Source organism: Physella acuta, unplaced genomic scaffold, assembly GCF_028476545.2.
Source record: "Physella acuta isolate Inbredline_101_S28 unplaced genomic scaffold, ASM2847654v3 ptg001203l, whole genome shotgun sequence".
Classification (NCBI taxonomy): Eukaryota; Metazoa; Mollusca; class Gastropoda; family Physidae; genus Physella; species Physella acuta.
The window spans coordinates 160,565-185,231 of record NW_026732720.1 but is presented as its reverse complement, the minus strand read 5'-3'; the positions used below and the strand labels follow the sequence as shown (position 1 = coordinate 185,231).

Here is a 24,667-nt window from a genome sequence, read left to right as displayed (position 1 = left end):
ACAATGGAATTAATTCACAGTTGTCTTAGCTATTGAACCTATTTTTTTTTATTATCATCGATTTTGTGGACATTTTTCTTTTCTAATTAAGCGTGGTCATGGGCTGGTGAAGAAACATAATGACTGCATTAAGGCTGATTCATAATGATAGGAAAATAAACAGTTTAAAGTTGGGATCGGTAGCCCCAGTGGTAGCTTCAATGGTAGCTTCAATGGGACCCTAAATAGTAGCTTCAATGGTAGCCTCAATGGTAGCCTCAATAGTAGACTCAATGGTAGCCTGAATGGTAGCCTGAATGGTATTCTCAATAGTAGCTTCAACGGTAACTTAAGTGGTAGCTTCAATGGTAGCCTCAATGGTAGCTTCAATGGCGGCTTTAATGGTACCATTAATGGTAGATTCTCTTTTAGCCTCAAAGGTAGCCTCAATGGTAGCTTTAATTTTAGCCTCGGTGCTAGCTTCAATGGTAGCTTCAAGCGTAGCCTCAATGGTAACTTCAATGGTCGCTTCAATGGTAGATTCAATGGTACACTAAATGGTAGCGTAAATGGTAGTTTTAATGGTAGCTTCAATGGTAGCTTCAATAGTAGCTTCAATGTTACTCTAAATGGTAGAGTAAATGGTAGCATCAATGGTAGCTTTAATGGTAGCTTTAATTGTAGCATCAATGGTAGCCTGAATAATTACGATACACAATGGCTACATCAACATAACAAAAGGCAATCAATCTACAAGCAAGCTTTAGTTATTAGATACTGAGTTTGGCGCTAGATTAGAACCGTTTTAGAACCGCTGTAATATTGTATTTGTGAGCCGTCTGTATATTCATTGTATGCTCTGTGCGCATTGTTCTTCAAGTGGCTGACGATAGAATAAAAATGGAATATGTTGAGAGATGAATGGGGCGTATGTTGGGCTTAGAATAAAAATGTGTATTTTCTCTGCGTGCTTAGGATGGGAAATATATTGGGTTTATGTGAAAATTGTTTATTTTATTTTATATTTTTGCGAGCTGCGAAAATATAATTAATATAATTAATAAAACAAGTTTAGTTGAAATTGAAACTACTTGGTGTGTAAACTTTGAGAAATACAATTACTTGGTTATTGTCTCTCTTTTTGGAGCATAGAGAAACGGAAAAACTCCAGAATGCATAGATGAGAAACATAATATTTAGAGGTACTAGCACTAAAGTATAGAACTTTGATACAGGGGACAACATTAAGGTATAAAACTGATATAGATGACGTCACTTAAGTATAAGACGTTGATACAGATCATGGTACTATAGTATAAAACTGAAACTAATGAAGCCACTAAACAAAATGCTCATGTCATTAAGCTTTAAACTGCCACACAAAACATCCGTTTAAAATGTTGATTTAGCATTGATTCAATTTTACACAAACCATCTAACAAATTCAGATTCAGAAAACAAACTTGGCTGGGAAATCATTTAAAATAAAATTAATTTAGCATACATATAATTTCATAAAGATTTAAACAATTAATCTTGAATTATGCATTCAAATATACAATCGATGTCAACATTTGTGTGGATCTGTCATGCTAACAAACAAACAAAAAAATAATTTATCACGCTCGTGAGATATCCGCTGATATATTAGTCTGGCTGAATTCGTTACAAAAATATATTTTTAATTGCCTTTTGGCATGGCTGTGATATAGGATTTTAAAATACCTCCACCTCCCCCTTCCAAAATTACAATCAGATCTACGATAATCTCTAGATCTGTTATTAGGCGCTGATACTTGTTAATGCTAGTGTGTCTAGAAAATAAAACTTTAGATATATCTGTAATGCTGGTTTGTCTTGAAAATAAAAACTAGATATAGATGTTATTACAAGCTTATAATTGTTAATGCTGGTTTGTCTAGAAGAGAAAATTCTAGATTTATCTGTAATTAGAAGCTTATAATTATTAATGTTGGTTTGTCGAGAAGAGAAAACTCTAGAGATTTAAAGAAGATTGTATATATATATATATATATATATATATATATATATATATATATATATATATATATATATATATATATATATATATATATATATATATGTTGTATCAAAAGTTTATAATTGATAATGTAGGTTTGTCTAGATCAGGGGTCTCCAAACTTTTCAGTCCGAGGGCCGCATTAACTATCAAATTTCAGTTCGGGGGCCAGTTTCTTCCAGGCATGTCTTTGATTTTTCTGGGCAAAGTTCCTCAGCCATCACCAACAAACGGTTTTTCCGTGGACAAAAAGATCTCCGCGGGCCGGATGAGAGGACATCGCGGGCCGCATCCGGCCCGCGGGCCGTAGTTTGGAGACCCCTGGTCTAGATGATAAAAACTCTAGATATATCAGTTATCAGAAGCTTATAATTGTTAATGCTGAAAATAAAACTAGATATATCAGTTATCAGAAGCTTATAATTGTTACTGCAGGTTTGTCTAGAATATAAAACGTGTCCGTCTACAGAGGCATGTCAGGACGGTCTAACCTTCCCACACAAGGCCGCGTACGGCCGGGAAGCAACATCGATGAGACCAATACAGCCCAACGTATTTCAAATCTTATCTTGAGTGGATTCGTTTCCAAACTGGTCGGTCGAACAAACTTGGTGAGTAAACAAATCGACATGAGGTTGTGTATTTTTGGAAAAATAGGACAAGACAGATTGCACTGTGTAGGTGGTATAATGGATGATATATTTAGACAGATTTCAATGGGTAGGTGGTATAATGGGTGATAGATTTAGACAGAATTCAATGGGTAGGTGGTAGAATGGATGGTAGATTTAGACAGAATTCAATGGGTAGGTGGTATAATGGATGATAGATTTAGACAGATTTCAATGGGTAGGTGGTATTATGGATGGTAGATTTAGACAGATTTTAATGGAAAGGTGGTATAATGGGTGATAGATTTAGACAGATTTCAATGGGTAGGTGGTATAAAGGATGATAGATTTAGACAGATTTTAATGGATAGGTGGTATAATGGATGATAGATTTAGACAGATTTTAATGGATAGGTGGTATAATGGGTAATAGATTTAGACAGAATTCAATGGGTAGGTGGTATAATGAATGGTAGATTTAGACAGATTTTAATGGATAGGTGGTATAATGGGTGATAGATTTAGACAGAATTCAATGGGTATGTGGTATAATGGATGGTAGATTTAGACAGATTTTAATGGATAGGTGGTATAATGGATGATAAATTTAGACAGATTTCACTGAGTAGGTATTTGTATTTGGTGGTGTTTAATACAATCGGGATATAGACATGATTTTTAATCAGCTTTCACATATTTAAACTTTTTTAAATAGAATAGAATCTCGTAAAAAAAAATTGTGAACAGCAAACAATATGTGTATAATAGTGAGGAGTATTAGTATTGTATAAATTCATATACGTTTTTTGAGGAATCGGAAATAGCATAAAAAAATACTTCCATTCAACGGAAATTACTCAAAATTTGATAGTATGTAAAATTTAATTTATCTACGCGAAACAGTACTCAAGCCATAGGCTTTTGAAAAAAAAAGGAGAGTAAGTTCAACTTCCGGTTACCGGAAATCACTAAAAAGTTTATACAGAACTACGAATTCGATATAAAACTTATATATGAAATGTCATCAACCTAGCTGTAACGGTACTCAAGTTATCTTGTTCACAGACATACATACATACATACGCACATTCATACATACAGACAAAATTTTAAAATAATGTTTTTAATTAACAAATATATTCAAATAAAATGTTTATTAATATAAATGAATTTATGTTGTAGGCTTTACAACATACACAAGCTCATAGTTCGCAGTGAATTAAACCACACAGCGTTGTTACATATTCGAAACTAAAAACGCTTTTTTTCTCTCTCAAAAACGCCCTCAGAATCACCTTATTCATAAGTGTAAAAATAAAAGCTAAAGTCTGGAACCAAGAAAGTAGAGTGATAAAAAAATACTTGAAGCAAAAGTAGAGCAATGGAACACGTGGCGGAATCAGAAGGGAATATCGAGAATTATGAGGTGGGAAAGAATTAAAATAAATTAGACAGAAATGTGAAGACAGAATATAATGATAGAAAAAAAAAGAAAGAAATAGGACAACAGAAAGAATTAAAGCAGGAGTAGAGGGGAAGAATAAGACAGGTCGGAATTAAAGAGAATTAGACGGGAATAGGAAGATAGGTCGGAATTAAAGAGAAAAGGAGAGAAATAAAAAGAGAGAGGTAACAAAGATTTGACTAGACTCCTGAAGACGTGTCTTGGCTTAGCGTTCAATCTACCAAGGGAAAACTCAAAGTTTTTGGTGTGTGAGCTGAATAATGAGGGGGAGGGATGGGAAATGGTGTGGGGGCAGTAACAGATGGGGAGAGGTTAGGTAGGGTGAGAGAGTGGTCTAATAATGATGGTGGGTTGGGAAGGGTGAGGGGTGGTTGGGTATAATAAATGAGGGGGGAGGGTGGTGATGTGTCAATTGTCACTGAAAATTGAGCTCAATTTGTCCTTGGGTTGGGCTCGTGCGGACCATGCGATGTGGCCCATGAAGGTCTTTCAGTGTGGCCCACGAAGGTCTTTTAGTGTGGCCCACAAAGGTCTTTCAATCTGGACCAAGAAGACATTTCAATGCAACCCACGAAGGTCTTTTAGTGTGGCCCACGAAAGTCTTTCAATCTGAACCAAGAAGACCTTTCAATGCGGCCCAAGAATGTCTTTCAGTGTGGCCCACAAAGGTCTTTCAATCTAGATCAAGAAGACCTTTCAATGCAGCCCACGAATATCTTTCAGTGTGGTCCTCGAAGGTCTTTTAGTGTGGCCCACAAAGGTCTTTCAATCTGGACCTAGAAGAGCTTTAAATGCAACCCACGATGGTCTTTTAGTGTGGCCCAAGATGGTCTTTTATTGTGGCCTACGAAGGTCTTTCAATCTAGACCAAAAAGACCCTTCAATGCGGCCCACGATCTTTCAGTGTGGCCCACGGCCTATCAAAGCAGCCTAAATAGTCCTTATAATTTGGCTCACAAAGATCTTTCAAAAGCAGCCAATGAAGATCCTTAAATGTGGATCAAGAAGACCTTTCCACGAGACACACTATTATTTGTCAATGTGGCCAATGACCTTTCAAACGGCATAAAAAGACCTTACAATGTAGCCTACAAAGATCGTTCGTTGCGGCTCAAGTAGGCCTTTCAATGCAGCACACGAAGACCTTTCAGTGCGGTCCACAAAGACCTATCATCTCGGCTCACTGAAGCCTTAGATGCGGCCCACAAGCGGAGGTCACACTTGATCTTTATGCGGCTTGCAACTCCGTGAAATCATACCCCACTCTCATGTAAAGAAAATTATAAAATAACTGTGAGTTGGTAAAAAATATTTTGTAAAATGGTTTTATTTTTCTTCAAGTGTTATTCACATATTTGGTTTCATTGTATGAAATAGAATTTTGTAACTAGTTTTTACCCATTTCAGCAGTAGAGAGTTCTCTTCAATATTTGCTTATCCGTACGTTCTAATGACGATGCCATTAATTAAAATCTCAACGTCTCATGCTCTTCTCTGAGTAAACTCAGCTCTGATGGGTACCTAACAGCGTCTACGAAGTTGATTTAGCTTAAAGCGGGCCACACACGAGTTTGTATACCGAGGTCTGAAATAATGTAAACTCAACTCCAGCTTGTTTTGTTTCTGTGAACTCGGCATATGAAGAGATAGTGTGGTCAGCACTATGCCCAGCCGCCTTTACTTTCCCTAACGTGAGTTAGATACCCATCAGAGTTGGGTGGACTCAGGGACGGTCTACTGACTAGAACCCGGATTAGAACTCGAGACTTACGGTTTAGCAGTCCAGCTCTCTACCGCTAGACCACTCCGTCCCATAAACAAGTGAACTCTACTTCACCTGCCCTATAGACTGTAACGTTTACCTATCTATCAGCCAGATAGATGGTGAACGTCCCCGGATTCTTTTTTCGGGGTTATATGCAAATGACTTAAAGCCTAAATGAATGAACACTAACTCAACAACACACTAGGGCTCGATCTCGATGTCTAGGGAAAACTAGTGATACTATTGAAGTTAACACTCATCCAATCTGCATACAACCTTTAATAAGCGAACACAGTTGTGGCAGAACACAAGGTTAAACTAGATAAAATATTTAATTTAGGAAATAACAAAACCCAACTTACAAAGCGTAAGAAAAAACACTATCACAGATTTCAACACTGTATAAAAATAGCCACAGGCCACACAACACTGCTATAGCATCAAGAATCACTTGGCGACAAGTAATATTATACTAGAATACTAAAACAACTTAAGAAAGCATAGCACACACAGGACTTAAGTTCTCTCACGTTCAAATGGTCAGAATCTATTGCCGGACAAAATGGACGGCCTGATCTTAATAGACCGCTTGATCAAGGTAGACTGCCACGTGTGGCGAGTGTGCGGTGCAGTTAAAGACTTCTGCAACAGGGGAGGTTATCCTCAACTCATGTAGCCATTGGTTGGGATGGTCATCTGATCAGAATCAATCAATCAGATCTTAATGGAAAATTTCTGGGTCCTAGACACCTTAATAAGACAGTGGAAAAACCCCGGTAGTTGCACCATCATTCCATATAAGGTATTATACAATGTCAAAATAAAACATTACTGAACCTAAGTAGGTCACAAGACCGACAGGTATGAAAGGGAAACTCTTTTACCACTTCAGCTACCCAATGTCTACAGGGTGTTAGACTTTTGAAATTACTTCTGCAAAATATCAGTAGACAAAAACATCCAAAATGGCGCCTCTAGTAGCGTTACCTATAGCTTTGTACACAATGTGTCACCCCTCCCCTTAATCTTCTTAGTGGCTATAACGCAGTAACGTAGCGAGGGGGGGGGGGGGGGCGGGGGGACGTATGTCCCCGGGCGCCGAACTTAGGGGGCGCCAAAATGGGTTGGAAAAATAAATTGAAAGGTTGGGGGGGGTGCAAATCGAAATCTTGAACGGGGGGGTGCAAATCGAAAGTTTGATGGGGGGGTGCAAATCGAAAGTTTGAGGGGGGTGCAAATCGAAAGTTTGAGGGGGGGTGCAAATCGAAATCTTGAAGGGGGGGGATGCAAATCGAAAAGTTTGTTCCCGGGCGCCGGGAAGGCGGGAAGGGTCGCTACGCCTCTGCTATAACATAAACGTACAGGCGGTTAAACTCTTTAATTATTTTCTATTGCTGTGTCGAACCATGAACATTTAAAATTAAACTTAAAAAAAAGTGTTCTGTAAAAAACATTTAAGTTAGTCGATACATGAAATTATCTTATCCAATATTTGTAGATAAAACATACCACAGTACAAAATGAACCAACAGTTATGTTTACAAAAAGGCTGGACCCTAGACCAACTTTCACACAGTGGGGAAAGTCTCCGAATCAATCTGGTTTCAATGTTCCTCTTTACAAACACAATTTCCTATACGCTTGTCTACATACGCCGAAATAAAACTTGATATGTAATATTGTTAGCTACAGTGTTGAAATTGATTCGATGATTCTTATATTTGCGTATCAATATTGACTTTGATGAATGAGGCTTCACGGTAGAAGTTGATTTAGTTTTTTTTGGTTTTCCAATATAGCGTAATCTGCTTAGTAAGGTCTACTATAGGCATGAGATAGTATAAAGAACAAGCAAGATTTCTATACTATAAACTATTCGAGTTTTTTTTTTTACACGGACCGATAGAGATCTGATTGCTCATGTTGTTTTATAGCATTCATATTAGGGTATTGTATACAGAAAAGATGTGGTTATGTGGTTGTGTGGTAATGTGGTTGTTAGTTCGTGTAGTTGTTGGGTCGTGTGGTTGTGTATATGTATGGTTGTGTGAATGTGTAGTCGTGTGGCTGTGTGTGGTAGCTTATGTATTTGAATGGTTGTGTGTAGCTGTTACTTTGTGTGGTCTTTGTGTTTTGTGGCTGTGTATTAGTGTGGGTCTTTCAATGTGTGGTCCTGTGGCTGTGTGTAGCTCTTACTTAGAGTGGTTATTGTGTCATGTGGCTGTGTACATGTGCTGTTGCTTAAGTGTGTGGTCGTGAGGCTGTTAGCTGGTCGGCTGTAAGCTGGATGTGTGTGTGGATGTGTGTAAATGATTGTGAATGTGTGTGGATGTGTGTGGATGTGTGCGGATGTTGTGGATGTGTGGGAATTGTGTTGCTATGTGTGGACGTGTAAGGGTAATTTTAAAAATCTCATGAATTCATCAACACCCTACCCCCATCCAATTCCGTCCTTCTTGTGATGAAATACGCCCTTCATTACAGCTCCGATATCCTTTTAAAAAAACCAAAACCGATGAAATGAGCTCAGCAGGGCTCTTGACGGAACGGGTACCACATACCCCCATCGTCATCAGAGCGTCCCGGTCACATCATTCAAAAGGTGGCCAGAGATTTATTGCCCTTGACGTGGTTTTCTGAATGAACCTTCAACTCATAGACGTAACTCAAGCCCTGGTTTTTTTTTAAGCTCGAATTAATCCAATACACCAAAAAACCCAATGTCAATATTCGTGTCCATATTTCCATATGTAAATTTCTGTCTATACAGAGCAGAAAATATGTTAAAGCTGTCTAAGCGGTTGTTTTATCTACTTTTAACATAAATACATTATGTGGCAACTGTTCTTAGCAAATACATGAATGAGCAATCCTCCCCCTTCCGTGTTTCTTTAAGACTTTTTTTTTCCAACTGGGGTGGGGGGGGGGGGCATTTGAAATTTTTGGAGACGGGGACACTGGTAAAAGTATACTTTTATTATGTAATAAGGGGGGGGGGGGCGGTCGACAGAGATGCTTGGAAAAAAACTGCCCCTCCCCCCCCCCTCCCAACATAAAGATATAGGGAATTAGTAAACATTCCAAAACAGCCTTAGGCCTCAAAACTTATTATCTTAAATTTTAAAATGTGGACTTAACACACAAAGAGTTAAGGTCATTCTCAAATCTTAACACTCCAACTACCACCACTACCACCACTACCACCACCACCAACAACAACAACAACATTCCCATAATGCTTAACTTCCATATGCTAAGTTGTATCTCTTACGCAATAGTTTTATATAAGAATAAACCACCACCCCCCCCCCCCTCAACAGTAAAGTTACCCCATTCAAACAATTTGACTTTTTCCACGCAACAGTTATTAACTTATCCTAAACATAGGCATGCAGTTGGTCTCAACATAGAAGTACACTTCTAGAACACCTGCCCTTTGACCTTTCTGTTAAGGATAATTGGCTCGAACAATTCCAGATGAAAAAAAAAACAGATAAAGTTTGTACATAATGTGTTTTGACTTGCGTGTCACTGCTTATCTAAGATGCCCTACCCCCGCACTGTAAGAACCCCAACCCCGCCCAGTATACCCTCAGCCACTTCCCCTGACCAACCCCAACCAAACTTTTAGTCGACTGCCCCCCCACCCCATTTCCTAACCCGACAACCCCACCCCCTTAAACCCATCTCTAGCCTGTCGCAACACTCACCCGTCCTATTGTAATGCAATCCATCCCTTTCTCTTTTTTTCAACGTCAAAAATTTCAAAACTTCTCTCCCTCTACCACAGTGTTGTCCCTCGACATTTTGAAGTCATCAAATATTTACGGGAAATCACGGGGCCCAGAGGCGCCCAATACCTTTGTACCAGCCGACTCGACACAACAAACCGCGCAGTTATCTTTGATTGTCGGGCTGGGTACACTATAGAACTCTAGCTGTGCAATGTAGAACTCTAGCTGTGCAATGTAGAACTCGAGGTGTGCAATGTACAACTCGAGCTGTGCAATGTAGAACTCGAGGTTTGCACTATAGAACTCTAGCTGTGCAATAAAGAACTCGAGGTTTTCACTATAGAACTCTAGCTGTGCCATGTAGAACTTGAGCTGTGCACTGTAGAGCACCGCTATAAAATTGCCAGGATTTTTGTGATGCGCATTAGCTGCGGCGCGGAGTTTAGCAGAATCCGATGAAAAATCTTTGCGTGGCTCGGTTTAAAGTTTAAATCTGCGACAACTAACTCGCTTCAATAACAATATGTGAAACAATCAGGTTTATCGACTTGGAGAAATCGGCTAAAACCGAGTGTGGTAAAGATGTGGTTGAGTACCCATGCTCCTCAAGGGATCAACAGTAATGATGATGATGATGATGATGATGATAATGATGATGATGATGATGATGATGAAATGGCTTCATCGAGAATTGGTGAAAATTTGAAGTTGTTGGTAAATTTTACGTCACATACCTACTGGCTACAGCACCCGTCATGGTTTTTTTATTATCTCAGACGGGTACTAGAGTTCACGAAATCTGCCATCGGATTTTTTGTATCTTTTTAAAGAACAAAAACTATGAAAATACTTGTTGATTTACGATAGTATTATAGTTATTTTAAGGAGAATGGGGCGGCGTGGTTGGGTGGTTGAGCGTAGTATTGAGTTCGGATCCAGCACTCCGGTTCATAGGATGTTCTTGTTCGGATCTAGGACTCAGGTTCATAGGATATCCTTGTTCGGATCCAGAACTAAGGTTCATAGGATATCCTTGTTCGGATCCAGAACTAAGGTTCATAGGATATCCTTGTTCGGATCCAGAACTAAGGTTCATAGGATGTCCTTGTTCGGATCCAGAACTAAGGTTCATAGGATGTCCTTGTTCGGATCCAGGACAGGTTCATAGGATGTCCTTGTTCGGATCCAGAACTAAGGTTCATAGGATGTCCTTGTTCGGATCCAGGACAGGTTCATAGGATGTCCTTGTTCGGATCCAGCACTGAGGTTCATAGGATGTCCTTGTTCGGATCCAGGACTAAGGTTCATAGGATGTCCTTGTTCGGATCCAGGACTAAGGTTCATAGGATGTCCTTGTTCGGATCCAGGACAGGTTCATAGGATGTCCTTGTTCGGATCCAGCACTGAGGTTCATAGGATGTCCTTGTTCGGATCCAGGACAGGTTCATAGGATGTCCTTGTTCGGATCCAGGACAGGTTCATAGGATGTCCTTGTTCGGATCCAGAACTGAGGTTCATAGGATGTCCTTGAGTCATCTGACTATAATGGGTATAGCTCTGACCACAAAATTATTTCAAATGAACTCTACTTTACCTACCTCATGGACCACCAAGCTCGAAAACTTACTTATAAAACAGGGAGGGGAGTGGTATAGCTATTTGTAGCTCAGCAACGTTAATGTGGTAAAAGTTGGCGAGAATGGTGTAAAACATTACACCGTTAATAGCCGGCTGTCTCGGTAAGAAAAAATAAACAGCTATCAGCAGTATAAAGTTGAAGCTAGTACTAGTCTTAACTAACCTTTTGTCATAGTTTAAGCAGCTGCAGTGTTGTAGAAATGGAGCTCTTTTGCTTCCAAATTATCATTCTTAAAGTTTAGCATCTCATCAAGTTTTCAGTTCAGATGGAACAAACCATCCCTCTCACGTTATATTTGTCGTATCTTAGTACCTAGGTATAAAATAATTGAAACTTAACCCACACTTGTTAAATTACCAGCTGATTAGTTAAAATTATTTTAATTAAACATCGCTCGAAAAGACTGTAAAAAAGGCAGAAGAATGCCCTTATGTAGTGCAGTGGTACTTCAAAACAGAATAGATGAGTTGTATTATTCGAAACAGTTTTGTAAAAGTCTACAGGTAAAAACGGAGGGGGGGGGGAGACTACCTAATCGCCCCCTCCCCCCCCCCCCCCCATTTCTGTACATAATAGATTAAAAATGTATAATTTAAAAAGCACATTCACGTTCATAAACCAGTGTCCACCCGCACTACTTTTTAAAGTGCCCCTCCCCCTTAAGGTTCAACCCCCCTCCTCCCCTCTCAAGACCAATGAGACAAACCTCTGGAAGAAACCCCGATAGTACAGCGGTACCTCCAAACGGAAAAGGTCCTGTTATTTTAAACAAAGTGTTGTACACGTCAGCCATGAAGACAACAAAGAGCAGGCAACTGCCCTCGCATCGGCGCGAGATATTGATCCGCCCTTAGATCAGGGAACCCGTCTTAGAGTTTGGTGAAAACATTTCTACTTGGGGCCCCGGCTAGATTAACCAGATGCTAGTCTCGTGTTGGCTTGAGCTCTTTGTGGGACGGGGATTTTTGCCCGACTCCCGGGGTTTTTATTTATTTATTTTCTTTTTTAAAGAGTTGGCTGACTAATCAGTTTCAATGCTGGGGTGGGGGTGGGGGCGGGGGGGGGGGGGGGGGTAGGACTGTACGGCGGATTGTGGAATGGTTTAAAAGCCGTGGTCGGATCTTCTGCTTATGCTTAGACGGATGGATGTGAGTGAGGGATTAGCTTCTTTGCTAAAGTGGGGGGGGGGGGGAAGGAATATCACACCCCACATACATATATACATACATACACACAGAGGCGTAGCGAGGGGGGGGGGGCGGGGGGACATAGGACATTAGGGGGCGCCAAATTGGGTTGGAAAAATAAATAAATTGAAAGGTTGAGGGGGGGGGGGGGGGGGTGCAAATCGAAAGTTTGAGGGGGGGGGGTGCAAATTGAAATCTTGAGGAGGGGGTGCAAATCGAACCGGGCGCCGGGAAGGGTTGCTACGCCTCTGCATACACACAACTGATCTGACTTTCTTATAACTTGTTATACCACTACAACTAAACCCGGCTTGAAATCAGTCAAAAAATACGTAATAATAATAATAATAATAATAAGCTTTTGATAGCACTTCAAATAAGAACAAATACCAATTTTTATCTCTTATGTTCTGTTTCGAATTTTTTTCACCGCATTTAATATTTTATTATATAAGTTTTTATATAACTCTTTACTTAATGCATTTTTGTTTGTTTTTTATTAATTAAATATGATTTTTAAGAAAATTAAAATAGCAGTATTTCAGTATTTAAAAAATAGTATTGCTTTATTTTTACCACTTCTTTTGTTCTTTAATTAAATCGGGATCTGATACTAGTAAACAAGTTAATTAAAAAGTCTAGTGACAATTTTAGCGCAATTTCCTTATGTTATCTGAAAATAGCTCTGTCGTAGCGTAAATCAAGAGCAGGGTTAGTAAAACCATTGGTTAGTTATTAAAACGTTTTTTATTAAATAAACCTAACTACTAACTAAACTAAGCACCTTGAAATCAAGAGCAGGGTTATTAAAACCATTGATTAGTTGAACTTGATTATCAACATGATAATCATTAAGATGATAGATCTCTACTTCCGGCATGTATATACAACCACACCACACGCGTCATCACGTTCAATAGATGCGTCATCGCGTTCCATGGCTGCGCCATCACGTTCAGTAGGCGCGCAAGTTAATTAAAAAAGTCTAGTGACATTTATGCGCAATTTCCTTATTTTATCTAAAAATAGCTCTGACGTATAATGATGGGGTGCGTTCAAGCTAGAAGAGCGATCGGTTTGTAGGTGTTTATGTAATTTTAAAATTTGTGACCGAACGAGAGGATATTTTTGAAAACTTTCTTCGGCAATATTGTTCTAAATTATGGCAGGAATCGATTGGTGCATGTTTCAAGTCGCTAAGTGGTCTGGTTGCCGAGATATGGGCCAAAAACTGCATTTTTTTCGAGGTTTTTTGGCTTTTACGGGAAATACATGAAAGAAACCCGGAATTTTTATGGCCTATGCTCATTCTCGTAACTTGCTTAACATAATTGCTTTTGGAACTAGTCATCGATATTGCTTCGTTGAGGAGGAGATACGACTTAAAGCCCGGACACACATTCATCCATCCATCCATCCATTCCCAGAAATGACGAGTTAATAAACGCAATTCTCCAGAATGGAAATTGCGCTAAAAACATTTGCATTAAAACCTGACCATTAGCTTGCTACAATTATCTGTCCCTTATTAGCGCCCGTGGAAACATCAGTGAAGAGCAGCACATAGCTTTCATATGGATGATCGGGCCATTGCTGGTACTTCATTTTGTTATCGACACTTTTTTCATTGAATAAACAAATTTAAAATGAAATTAAATGTGTATGTTTAATTTAATTTCTAATTAGATAAAAAGTTAAATATTATTGCGTTGTCATTGGAAATTAATGTACAGGTAAAGTAAAAAAAATGGCTGCGTTAGAAGCAGGTCGAAATTCAGTTATACGTGTGGTAACAAATCCAAAGACGCCGTGGCATAAGCAAAAGGATAAATTTAGACCAGAAAAAAAAAATACACATTTTGAAACAGCGGGCTAATTTTTAAAAACACTAAATATAAGCTCTGGGTGCTATGGTCAACTTTTGTTGCAAGGGCCTGTAGTTCCTATTTAGGAGAAACTAGGTTCGACAATATATTTAGTAGTTAATTAACTTTCCTGGGTGTATCGCTTTTAGATTCAACTGTAAGAGTAGTGATAAGGTAGAGAGCATGGTTATAGTTCATGTGGAGATATTAACATTTAGTTTCGTGGGTAGGATTAAGGTTAGGGTAAAGACCAGGTTTATAGTCAATGAAGTAGTACTATGGGTTAAGTTTGGAGTATGAGCAGGATTAGAATTAGGACCTGGGTTATAGCAATTGCCTTGATATTAGGATTTAGGTACTAAGGATCAGGATTAGAGTAAGAATCAAGGTTATAGCTTATGTAGCGAAACTAAGATTAAAGTTCGTGGCATGATTAGTGTGTGTGACGGCGTGGTAGAGTGGTAAACTCCTAACCCGAAAGTCACGAGTTCGAACCCGGGATCAAGTCAGTACACTGTCCCCGAGTCCACCCAACTCTGATGGGTACCTAACTCACGTTAAGGAAAGTAAAGGCGGCTGGGCGTAGTGCTGACCACACTATCTCTTAATATGCCGAGGTCACATAAACAGGTGAACTCTACTTCACTTGCTCATTGGACCGTCAGGCTGGAAAAGGGAACTCTCTCTAAGTGTTAACGTAAGAACCAGTGCTATAGTTCAAGTTACGACACACATCATGGCGATTGTACGACACACAGCATTGCTATCATACAACACACAGCATCCCGATTGTAGAACAGCCAGCCTTATGATTGTAGAACACACAGCATTGCGATTGTAGAACACACATCATTGCGATTGTAGAACACACAGCATTGCTACCATACAACACACAGCATTATGATTGTAGAACAGACAGCATTATGATTGTAAAACAGACAGCGTTATGATTGTAAAACAGACAGCGTTATGATTGTAGAACAGACAGTATTGTGATTGTGCGACACACTCGGATTTCACACGTTTGAAGCCCTCAGATCATGGCAGCTTAATGCTATCGGCGCTGACGGAAATCTTTGGATGAAACCTTTGAAACAGATAAAAGATTCAAACGGACGAGTGTATTTATCTGCGACAATAAAACTTAGTTTTATTATCTGCCAAACGATTTCGTTTTAAACATTTTTTAAGAGATGCTTAAAAACTCAGAATTTTTTTTTTCTTTTAACTTTTTTTTTTCTTTGCAAACCTGGCGAATAAATATCGATACCGCCTCAAGTAATTCATGAATAATAGACAGAAAATAAAAGCGCCGATGATAATATATTAATGAGATCAGTTCGTGATGCAAAAAGCGATACCGCAAAACAATTACGATTACAAATCCTTCATACATTCATGCTTATACAAAAACCATTGCAATAAAAATTACACAAGGTACAATATATCGATACCGTTACCTTAAGATAAGCAAACTATCCAAATGATAAAAATATCGATACCGCTCTACAAATGTAACAAACGATTACTTATTTCTTTTCTAACAAAACCTACAGCTATATCCATAACCACCGCATCAAAGGGAAGCTATCAATAGGGATAAAAGAAAATATTACCCAGAGTTTAATCAATCTTTTAGCAGTGTCTAATCCGGCTCTTCAAAGGTTAAAAAGAAATGTAACAAGCGTCTAGGTGAGTGGTGTTTAAAATGCGTGTATGCTCACATCATCTGTCTGGTGAGACGCGGAACAGCTGCATTTTTGATGAGGTCTTGTTGATAAATACGTCATCGCTAATTGCTGGGCGGTAAAACGATAGGCGGCGCTTTCAACAGAGGGAGTTTGGAGTTACAAGTGTTTGTGATTTTGGTGATACGAGTTCAGCCAGGGATTTGTTGTTCGATAAGTCTGGGGTTCGAATCCTGCTGGGAAAATACAAATTTACGATCGGCAACAAAATCCTAATGAAAACATTGTTCGGGGGGTTTTTACTTTCTCGTATACGAGGTGTAGTGACAGTATTATATTTTAATCTTGCAAAAAAAATCGAAATCATCTTTCATAAATCTCGACGTTTTATACCTCCCTGATTCGGAAAGAAAATCCCTTGCAAGATTCGGAAAAAAAAACCCTTGCAATGTAGTCTCTATGTCTATGTGTTTGTGTGTATGTGTGTGTGTGTGTGTGTGTGTGTGTAAACATGATAACTTGAGTACCATGATAGTATTATATACAATTTGTAGTTCTCTATCAACTTTTCAGCGATTTCCGGTTACCGGAAGTGGCACTTATTCTTCTTTCTATTTATAAGTCAAGCATTAAAAAATTGATTTAAAAAAAACATGACTATATCCCGATTGCACGAAAGTTGCCATCCCCATTAGTGTTTTCTAAGAATATTCGAGAAAGATTAGAGGAGATCACTCGCGCTTTATTTAAAATACGAACAGAATAATACGCATGGTATCGAATGTATTTCTATTCACTGCCGGTATCGCTTCGTGTTTGACTACCTTCATTGCTGTTCTGTAGATTCTTTAAAAAAACAAATACTTGCTCAAAGCACACAAAAAAAACAAAAAAAAATTAAAACAAAACACATGCACTAGTGTGGGTGTGTTTATTTAATTAAGGAAAGGTAAAATAATTGTCCATTAAACGTGTTAAATTACTAAAATTACCCCACGCCTTGATTGTTTAATGTAGCGTAGATTGGGTCATTATCTCCCTGCTCGTGAGCTAATTAAATGTTCTATAATAGCTCCCTATTAATAGACATTCGATCTGTCAACATGTATAGGTAATTCCATTGTCCTGGGATAATTCATGTGTTCCAAGTTTAAATTAGCTGAGTTTGTTAGAACTAAGTGGAAAATTACTTGCCGGATTACATCATACGGCGACAGATGACGGACCAGATTGACGGATAACACAACGAGAATGGGTTAGATGACGGACGACAGGCCGAGATAACGGATGACAGACGGGGTTGACGGATAACAATCGGAGTTCAAGGATGACAGAACGAAATGACGGATAACAATTGACGGATGACAGATGGAAATGGCGAATAACAAGACGAGATGACGGACGACAGATGTAGATAACGGACGACAGGCCACTGTGACAGACGCGGTGATATGACAGGCGGGCGTATGACGGACAAGTTCAAGGTGACGAGGAATCAAGCTAAACATTAACCGGTGTAGGCCCCTAACACCATCTAGATTTAGCTAAACATTTGTTGATCTAGTTTCACCCATGTTATAGTCAAGTATTTACTTGGGGCAGAGGCGTAGCGATGGGGGGGGGGGGGGGGGGGCAGGGGGTACATATGTCCCCGGGCGCCGACCTTATGGGGCGCCAAAATGGGTTGTAAAAACAAATTAAAATGCCATTTTAGCTGCACTTTTGCATTATAAATAGTTTGAGGGGGGTGCAAATTGAAAGTTTGGGGGGGGGGGGTGAAAATCGAAATTTTGAGGTGGGGGGGGGGAGGCAAACATTGAAAATTTGAAAATTTGCTCCCGAGGGGGGCGCCAAATTGAAAGTTTGTCCCCGGGAAGGGTCGCTACGCCTCTGACTTGGGGAATGAGGTTATTTCACATCGATGACCATCTTGGGTAGGGGACTGTATTTATAAACGTTATACAGTCACCATATATACTTCTATGGCGTAGAGCTTATATCACATCGACAACCAAGAGACGCACCTCATAAGCGTTATACATGCACATATATACTTGACTGGGGATAAGCTGATATGACATCGACAACCATGTTGGGTAGAGGATAGGAATTTTTAAAAGTTATGGACCTTCAGTCGCATATTCACTTGTCTTGAGATGAGATTATGATATCAAATCGATAACCATCTTGTTTCGCGGATGCACGTTATACCCGTTGTACCGTCACATTTTTACTTGTGTGAGGATGTGGCTATAACACATCGATAACAATCTTGAATGTGTATTGGAGACACGTTATACACGTCATACCGTCACAAACTGACTTGCCTTGACTGGGCTGATATCACATCGATAACCATCTTGTGTAGGGGGAGGCAGGTTATACAGTCACCATATGTATTTGTATGGGGATGAGTTTATATCACATCGACAACCATCGAGTGTAGGGGAGGCAGGTTATACAGTCACAAATTTACTTGACTGGACTGAGCGTATTTTACATCGATAACCATCTTATGTAGGTGAGGCAGGTTATACAGTCACCATATGTATTTGTATGGGGATGAGTTTATGTCACATCGACAACCATCTTCTGTTGGGGACTGTTTTTATAAAAGTTAAAGGCCAACAACCACATATTTATTTGTATGGGGATGTGGCTATATCACATCGACAACCATCTTGTGTAGGGGACTGTTTTTATAAAAGTTATAGGCCTACAACCACATATTTACTTGTCTGTGAATTTGGCTATATAATATCGACAACCATCTTGTGTATTGGACTGTTTTTATAAAAATTATAGGCCTACAACCACATATTTATTTGTATGTGGGTGTGGCTATATCATATTGATAACCATCTTGTGTAGTGGACTGTTTTTATAAAAATTATTGGCCTACAACCACATATTTATTTGTATGGGGATGTGGCTATACCACATCGACAACCATCTTGTGTAGTGGACTGTTTTCATAAAAGTTACAGGCCTATAGTTTCATATTTACTTGACTGGGGATGAGATTATCACATCGATAACCATCTTGTGTGTGGGGGGGGGGGGGGGCACTATACCACATCGATAACCATCTTGTGTGTGTGTGTGGGGGGGGGGGCACTATACCACATCGACAACCATCGTGTGTAGGGGAGGGAACGTCAGACCTTCTGAAACTGCTGGATGTGTCGCCGTGACTAACAGTTTAAAGTCATTGTCCATTTTCCGGCTGACATTTGGGATCGACGTTAATGAGCAGCGGGTCTCGCTCCAAGAAAAATGTCGCCGACAAACGTCTCCTTGGGGTGATGGCACTATGGCTGGCACGTGGGGTGGGGAGGGGGTGTTGAGGGGGGGGGGGGGACAGATGGAAGCTGTGATGGGAGGAAGATAACGTAATAAACAACAGAAGGTTGTGGAATGTGGGGTTTACAGGGTGGGGAAATGTGGGTTTGTATGTTGGGATTGTCTAGAGATAACATTGTATCACATGTGAGTATATGCATGTATCTATGATTATATGTCTGAATCACATATGGGTATATATATATATATATATATATATATATATATATATATATATATATATATATATATGTACATATATACATATATATGTATAGGCCTATATATTTATAGGCCTATATATATATATATATATATATATATATATATATATATATATATATATACATATATATATATATATATATATATATATATATATATATATATATATATATATATATATATATATATATATATATATATGTATAATTATATATATATATATATATATATATATATATATATATATATATATATATATATATATATATATATTACATGTGAAATAATGTATGTGTTACATGTAGATATGTATTAATTACATTAATTAATTGTATTAATTAATACGTGCATGTATTTATGATATGTGGGTGAATATATGAATTACTTTTGCTTATATGTAAGTGTTAAACGCGGGTTTAAATGTGTATTACAGTTGGGTGCTTGTGTGTTCTACATGCGGATGTGTGTATTACATGCGGGGTGTGTATTACATGCGGGGGTGTGTATTACATGCGGGGGTGTGTATTACATGCGGGGGTGTGTATTACATGCGGGGGTGTGTATTACATGCGGGGGTGTGTATTACATGCGGGGGTGTGTATTACATGCGGGTGTGTGTATTACACGTGTGTGTGTGTGTGTACGTGTTACATATGGATGGGTGCAATGCATGTGGGTGTAATAGAAACAGCAGTAAAAAATCTTCTTCCCCCCCCCCCCCAAGGAAGTGCATTTTACTACAACTTCTTTGGGAAAATCCCACAATAGTCTATTTAGCAGAATAATTCGGGTTTCTTTTAAATGAATAAATCTACGTTATTTTGAGAAGATAAAAAAAAACTTACCAAGTCCTAATCGATAGGTGACGCTGGGGATTATAGCGTCAGTCAAATTTGTGAAAATGTGGAGGAGGGTGATAGGTATTTTTAACTTGACCGACCTTTGAACTCTCAGCAATCTTCACTGTGAATAACTTGGCGGTGCAGCAAAAAGTTTCACGGTAAAAATATTTTTTATGTTCAGATTTCTCAAGAGATTTTGGTTTTCTAGTTACACCCTAATGATTGAAAAACCATCAAACATGTGTATTTTAACTTTTAATGAATCTGATGAAACGATCTAGTGCGATCGGTAACTTGGTCAAAAATTGTTTAAGGTTTATTAAATTGGACACATAGTGTGTGTTACTAACTATTGTGTAGAATTGGTCAAATTAGCAATTCCTCGACATTTTTTGAATTCGCAAACAACCTTGATTTAAATTTGTTTTGTTTATATCTAAATAACAATACTAAAAGTAAAAAAAGTCACATTTTAATATGTATTTTACGACAAGAATAAAAACTTGTCCAATGTTTGTGTGATGATAGTGCTTCACACTGTGCAGAAGTTCTGAGTGTGGACACATATTTACAGTAGAGTTGTTTTTTTATCTGGACAGTTTGCCAGTACTAAGTTGTACTACAGATGTACACACAATAGTGGGATAATCAGTAGTGTACACTGCACTAAGTGTTTCTGATACTAGTAGAATGTACCTAGGTGTTGCTAATACTAGTGGATTCAATGTACAAGACACTATTTGTTCTGATGTTACTGGATTCAATGTAGAAGACACTATTTGTTCTGATTTTAGTAAAATCAATATAGAAGACACTGTTTGTTCTGATTTTAGTAAAATCAATGTAGAAGACACTGTTTGTTCTGATACTAGTGAAATCAATGTACAAGACACTATTTGCTCTGATGTTAGAGGAATCAATAACAAGACACTATTTGCTCTGATACTAGTGGGATCAATGTGTAAAGACACTATTTGTTCTGATGTTAGTAAAATCAATGTAGAAGACACTATTTGTTCTGATACTGTTACTAAAGCCATTTGGCCAGTCGTACTTCAGAAATGAACAGATCGTATCGCAGGAATTAGGGTGTTAGGAATAGGAAAATGGAAAGGGTGGTGATAAGATTTGAAAATTGTGTTCATTTTATCCGCAGAGGCTGGAAGATTTGTTTGAATTGAAAAGTAACCGAAAATATTTTATTTGTGGACAGAGTGAAGACCACTAACACACAAAACACACAACTTCCCGTCTACAAAATACATGATCTCAAGCTCTCACACAACTCCTCACCAGTAGCGTACGCAGGGGGGGGAGCAGGGGGAGCGGCCGCTCCCCCTCTGGCCATTTTCAGCAAAGTGGCGCCTTTTTGGAAACTTTTTAAACTCAAAGTTTTAAATAATGATATTTGTTAAAAAAAATATTTTTGGCCGGCACATCTATGTAAATCACAAGATTTCTTTTCATGCAGCAATTAAAGCATTATTGTACTAGTCTAGTAGTGTCTACGTTTACAACACGTATTAACAGCTGCATCAGTTTGCCATTCTAAAAATAACCATTACGATGCATTGCAATATTTAAAAAACCTCTACGGGCAGTACCACTTGGCAAGAGGGGTTTTAAGTTTAAGGCAACTGTATAATGTGGTGAACGGAAAAAAGTCACAGGGAAAAAAAAACACAGAAAAAAAGTCACAGTTTTTGCTAGGAAAAAAAGTCACAGAAAAAAGTCACAGGAAAAAAAACACAGAAAAAAGTCACAGTTTTTGCTAGGAAAAAAAGTCACAGAAAAAAGTCACAATGGAAAATTTTTATCGGAAAAAAGTAACAGAAATAAAGTCACAGAAAAAAGTCACAAAAATAGTTTTAGAAATATTTTGATTTATTTGTTAAGAATTGTAAAATTGTGTATGTTTATTACTGTGGGTTGCATTTTTGATAGCATAAATTATTTATAGACGTTAAAAGCATTATAGTTTATAACAATTGTTAGTAAAAACACTCTAAGATAATTTACACAAAAATCTCAACTTTTGTTACGTATTTAGTTATATATGCGGTAGAAAAGTTAATTGTGTTTTGCATATATTTTGCCGTGGGCTATTCTCTGGCCGGCCTCTCCTCAGTAGGCATTGTCCGAACATATTGTGTGTTGTTGACGTTTTGTGTCAATGACAGTCTTTAAACCATGTCGGCTTTTTGTTTTGATCCTAAGTTTTGTTATGTAATGAGCGTGGCAAATGTGGGCAGTAAAGGTGGTTGAACTAATCATAACTATTGTTGCGATGAGTTGAGGGCGGCAAAGCAGATGAACTTACCATTTCACGGTAATTTAGTGTTGGTATTTAAAAAAAAAAACACGATGAAAACCGTGGACTTTGGAGCATTCTATTAAATGCTATTAATATTATGTTTAACATAATTACAATTCATACTAAATACTTTTGGATGAATTATAAAAATTAATATGCGTATACAACCTGCACACAGTACATTACATTTAATTAATCCTAAGTTAATTTGCACTCTCTGAATATTTAATTAATACATAAAAGTATTAACAAATTCCATGCAAATATATATTTGTGACTTTTTTTTCCTGTGACATTTTTTCTGTGTTTTTTTTTTCTGTGTTTTTTTTCCTAATTGAATTAGAAAATGTTATACATAAAACTTCACACATAATTACTTTATATATACAGTTTGAATCGTGTGATTAATTTTAAAAAATGCAATACAGAAACAAATACAACTGATGTGGCATCTCTATTTAAATTTACTTATGAGCAAACTGCGTAGTGGTGGGGAAATTTTGACAAGGGCAACAACGTCATCACGATGAAGTAGTAGTATTCTTACAGTTTGGGCGATAGTGATTACGATTACAAATTATATGAAACAGTTACAACCCCCCTCCCCCATGGACCCCTCTGTAAAAAAAAATATTGTCATAATACCACTGCTACTTATTTACATCTATTTCTGTAATATATATTTGTGTAATATATATTTGTGTAATATATATGTATGTTTAGAACAGTCATCTAAAAACTGACGCTATGTTCACTGTGAGTTGGTTATCCCCCCCCCCCCCCCCCCCACACCTCACCACCACTATTGTGTAGAGCGACATTAATGTCACACCTAGGTATACACTGGGTTGGATAATTGACCTAAAGTGACCGGACAGTAAAAAGGTGTGTGAGCAATACAGAGATCTAACCCATACCTATCGCTATGTTAAAAAATGATCTTTAAAGAACACAAAGAAGCAGTAGTTAATTAAAAAATAACATATGATCTGAACTAAACAGACCGTTTTTAAATAAATGTAGGCTGTTATTCAGAATGCTTTTCTATAATATAGAAAAGCTTGGTTTTATACCAACTCTGATTTTAAAAACTTTCATTATGCTGTAATACTTTAGCATTTATGATGACGATATATTAAATTCTGATTATAGACAAAAACATTTTGTAAACACGAATAGTGTTAAACAATTTCATTATATGCTATAGTAATTATTTATTTGTTTTGACATTTATAATTAAATGTGTAGATATGTACATATTTATATTAAGAGAGTGATTATTTCCCCTATTTCACTTGTCTTAAATAATTTCCCAGGAATTATTAAGTAAGAAATTTTTTTTTACAAAATTACAAAACAGATTGTGTTACGTTCGTTGTTTTTGGTTGTAGTGTGTGTATATTTTTGTTTTTGTCTAGATTGATACAATTTGTGTTTTGTCGGCCTACATTGTGTGTTTTTTCTTATTTCTTCAGAGTGCTAGCTACTTTCAATTTATTTTACATTATAGCGAAGTAGTGACATACAGCTAGTAATGACATACTAGTAATTATTTATTTATATATATATATATATATATATATATATATATATATATATATATATATATATATATATATATATATATATATATATATATGTATATAAAATACACGTATATAGAACGTGTTAAAAATTCGGCGCCTTTTTTTGCTCTTTTCGCTCCCCCTACAACGAAAACCTGGATACGCCTCTGCTCCTCACACAATACATGATGTCAAGCTCTCACACAATACATGATGTCAAGCTCTCACACAATACATGATGTCTAGCCCTCACACAATACATGACGTCAAACCCTCAATCATTCTATGTCAAACTCTCACACAATACATGATGTCAAGCCCTCACACAAGCTCTCACACAAGCCCTCACACAAACTCTCACACAATACATGATGTCAAGCCCTCACACAAGCTCTCACACAAGCC

At 37.8% G+C, this 24,667-nt stretch overlaps 1 protein-coding gene across 1 annotated transcript in view; it reads right to left on the bottom strand.

The window, feature by feature from the left end:
• Nucleotides 1-328: 328 nt before the first annotated feature.
• Nucleotides 329-24,667, bottom strand: part of LOC131957068 (putative membrane protein) — a 57,804-nt gene continuing 33,465 nt past the window's right edge. The window contains exon 4 of the mRNA XM_059321768.1: nt 329-507. Coding sequence (XP_059177751.1) covers nt 329-507 — 179 coding nt within the window. The remainder of the gene's footprint in view (nt 508-24,667) is intronic.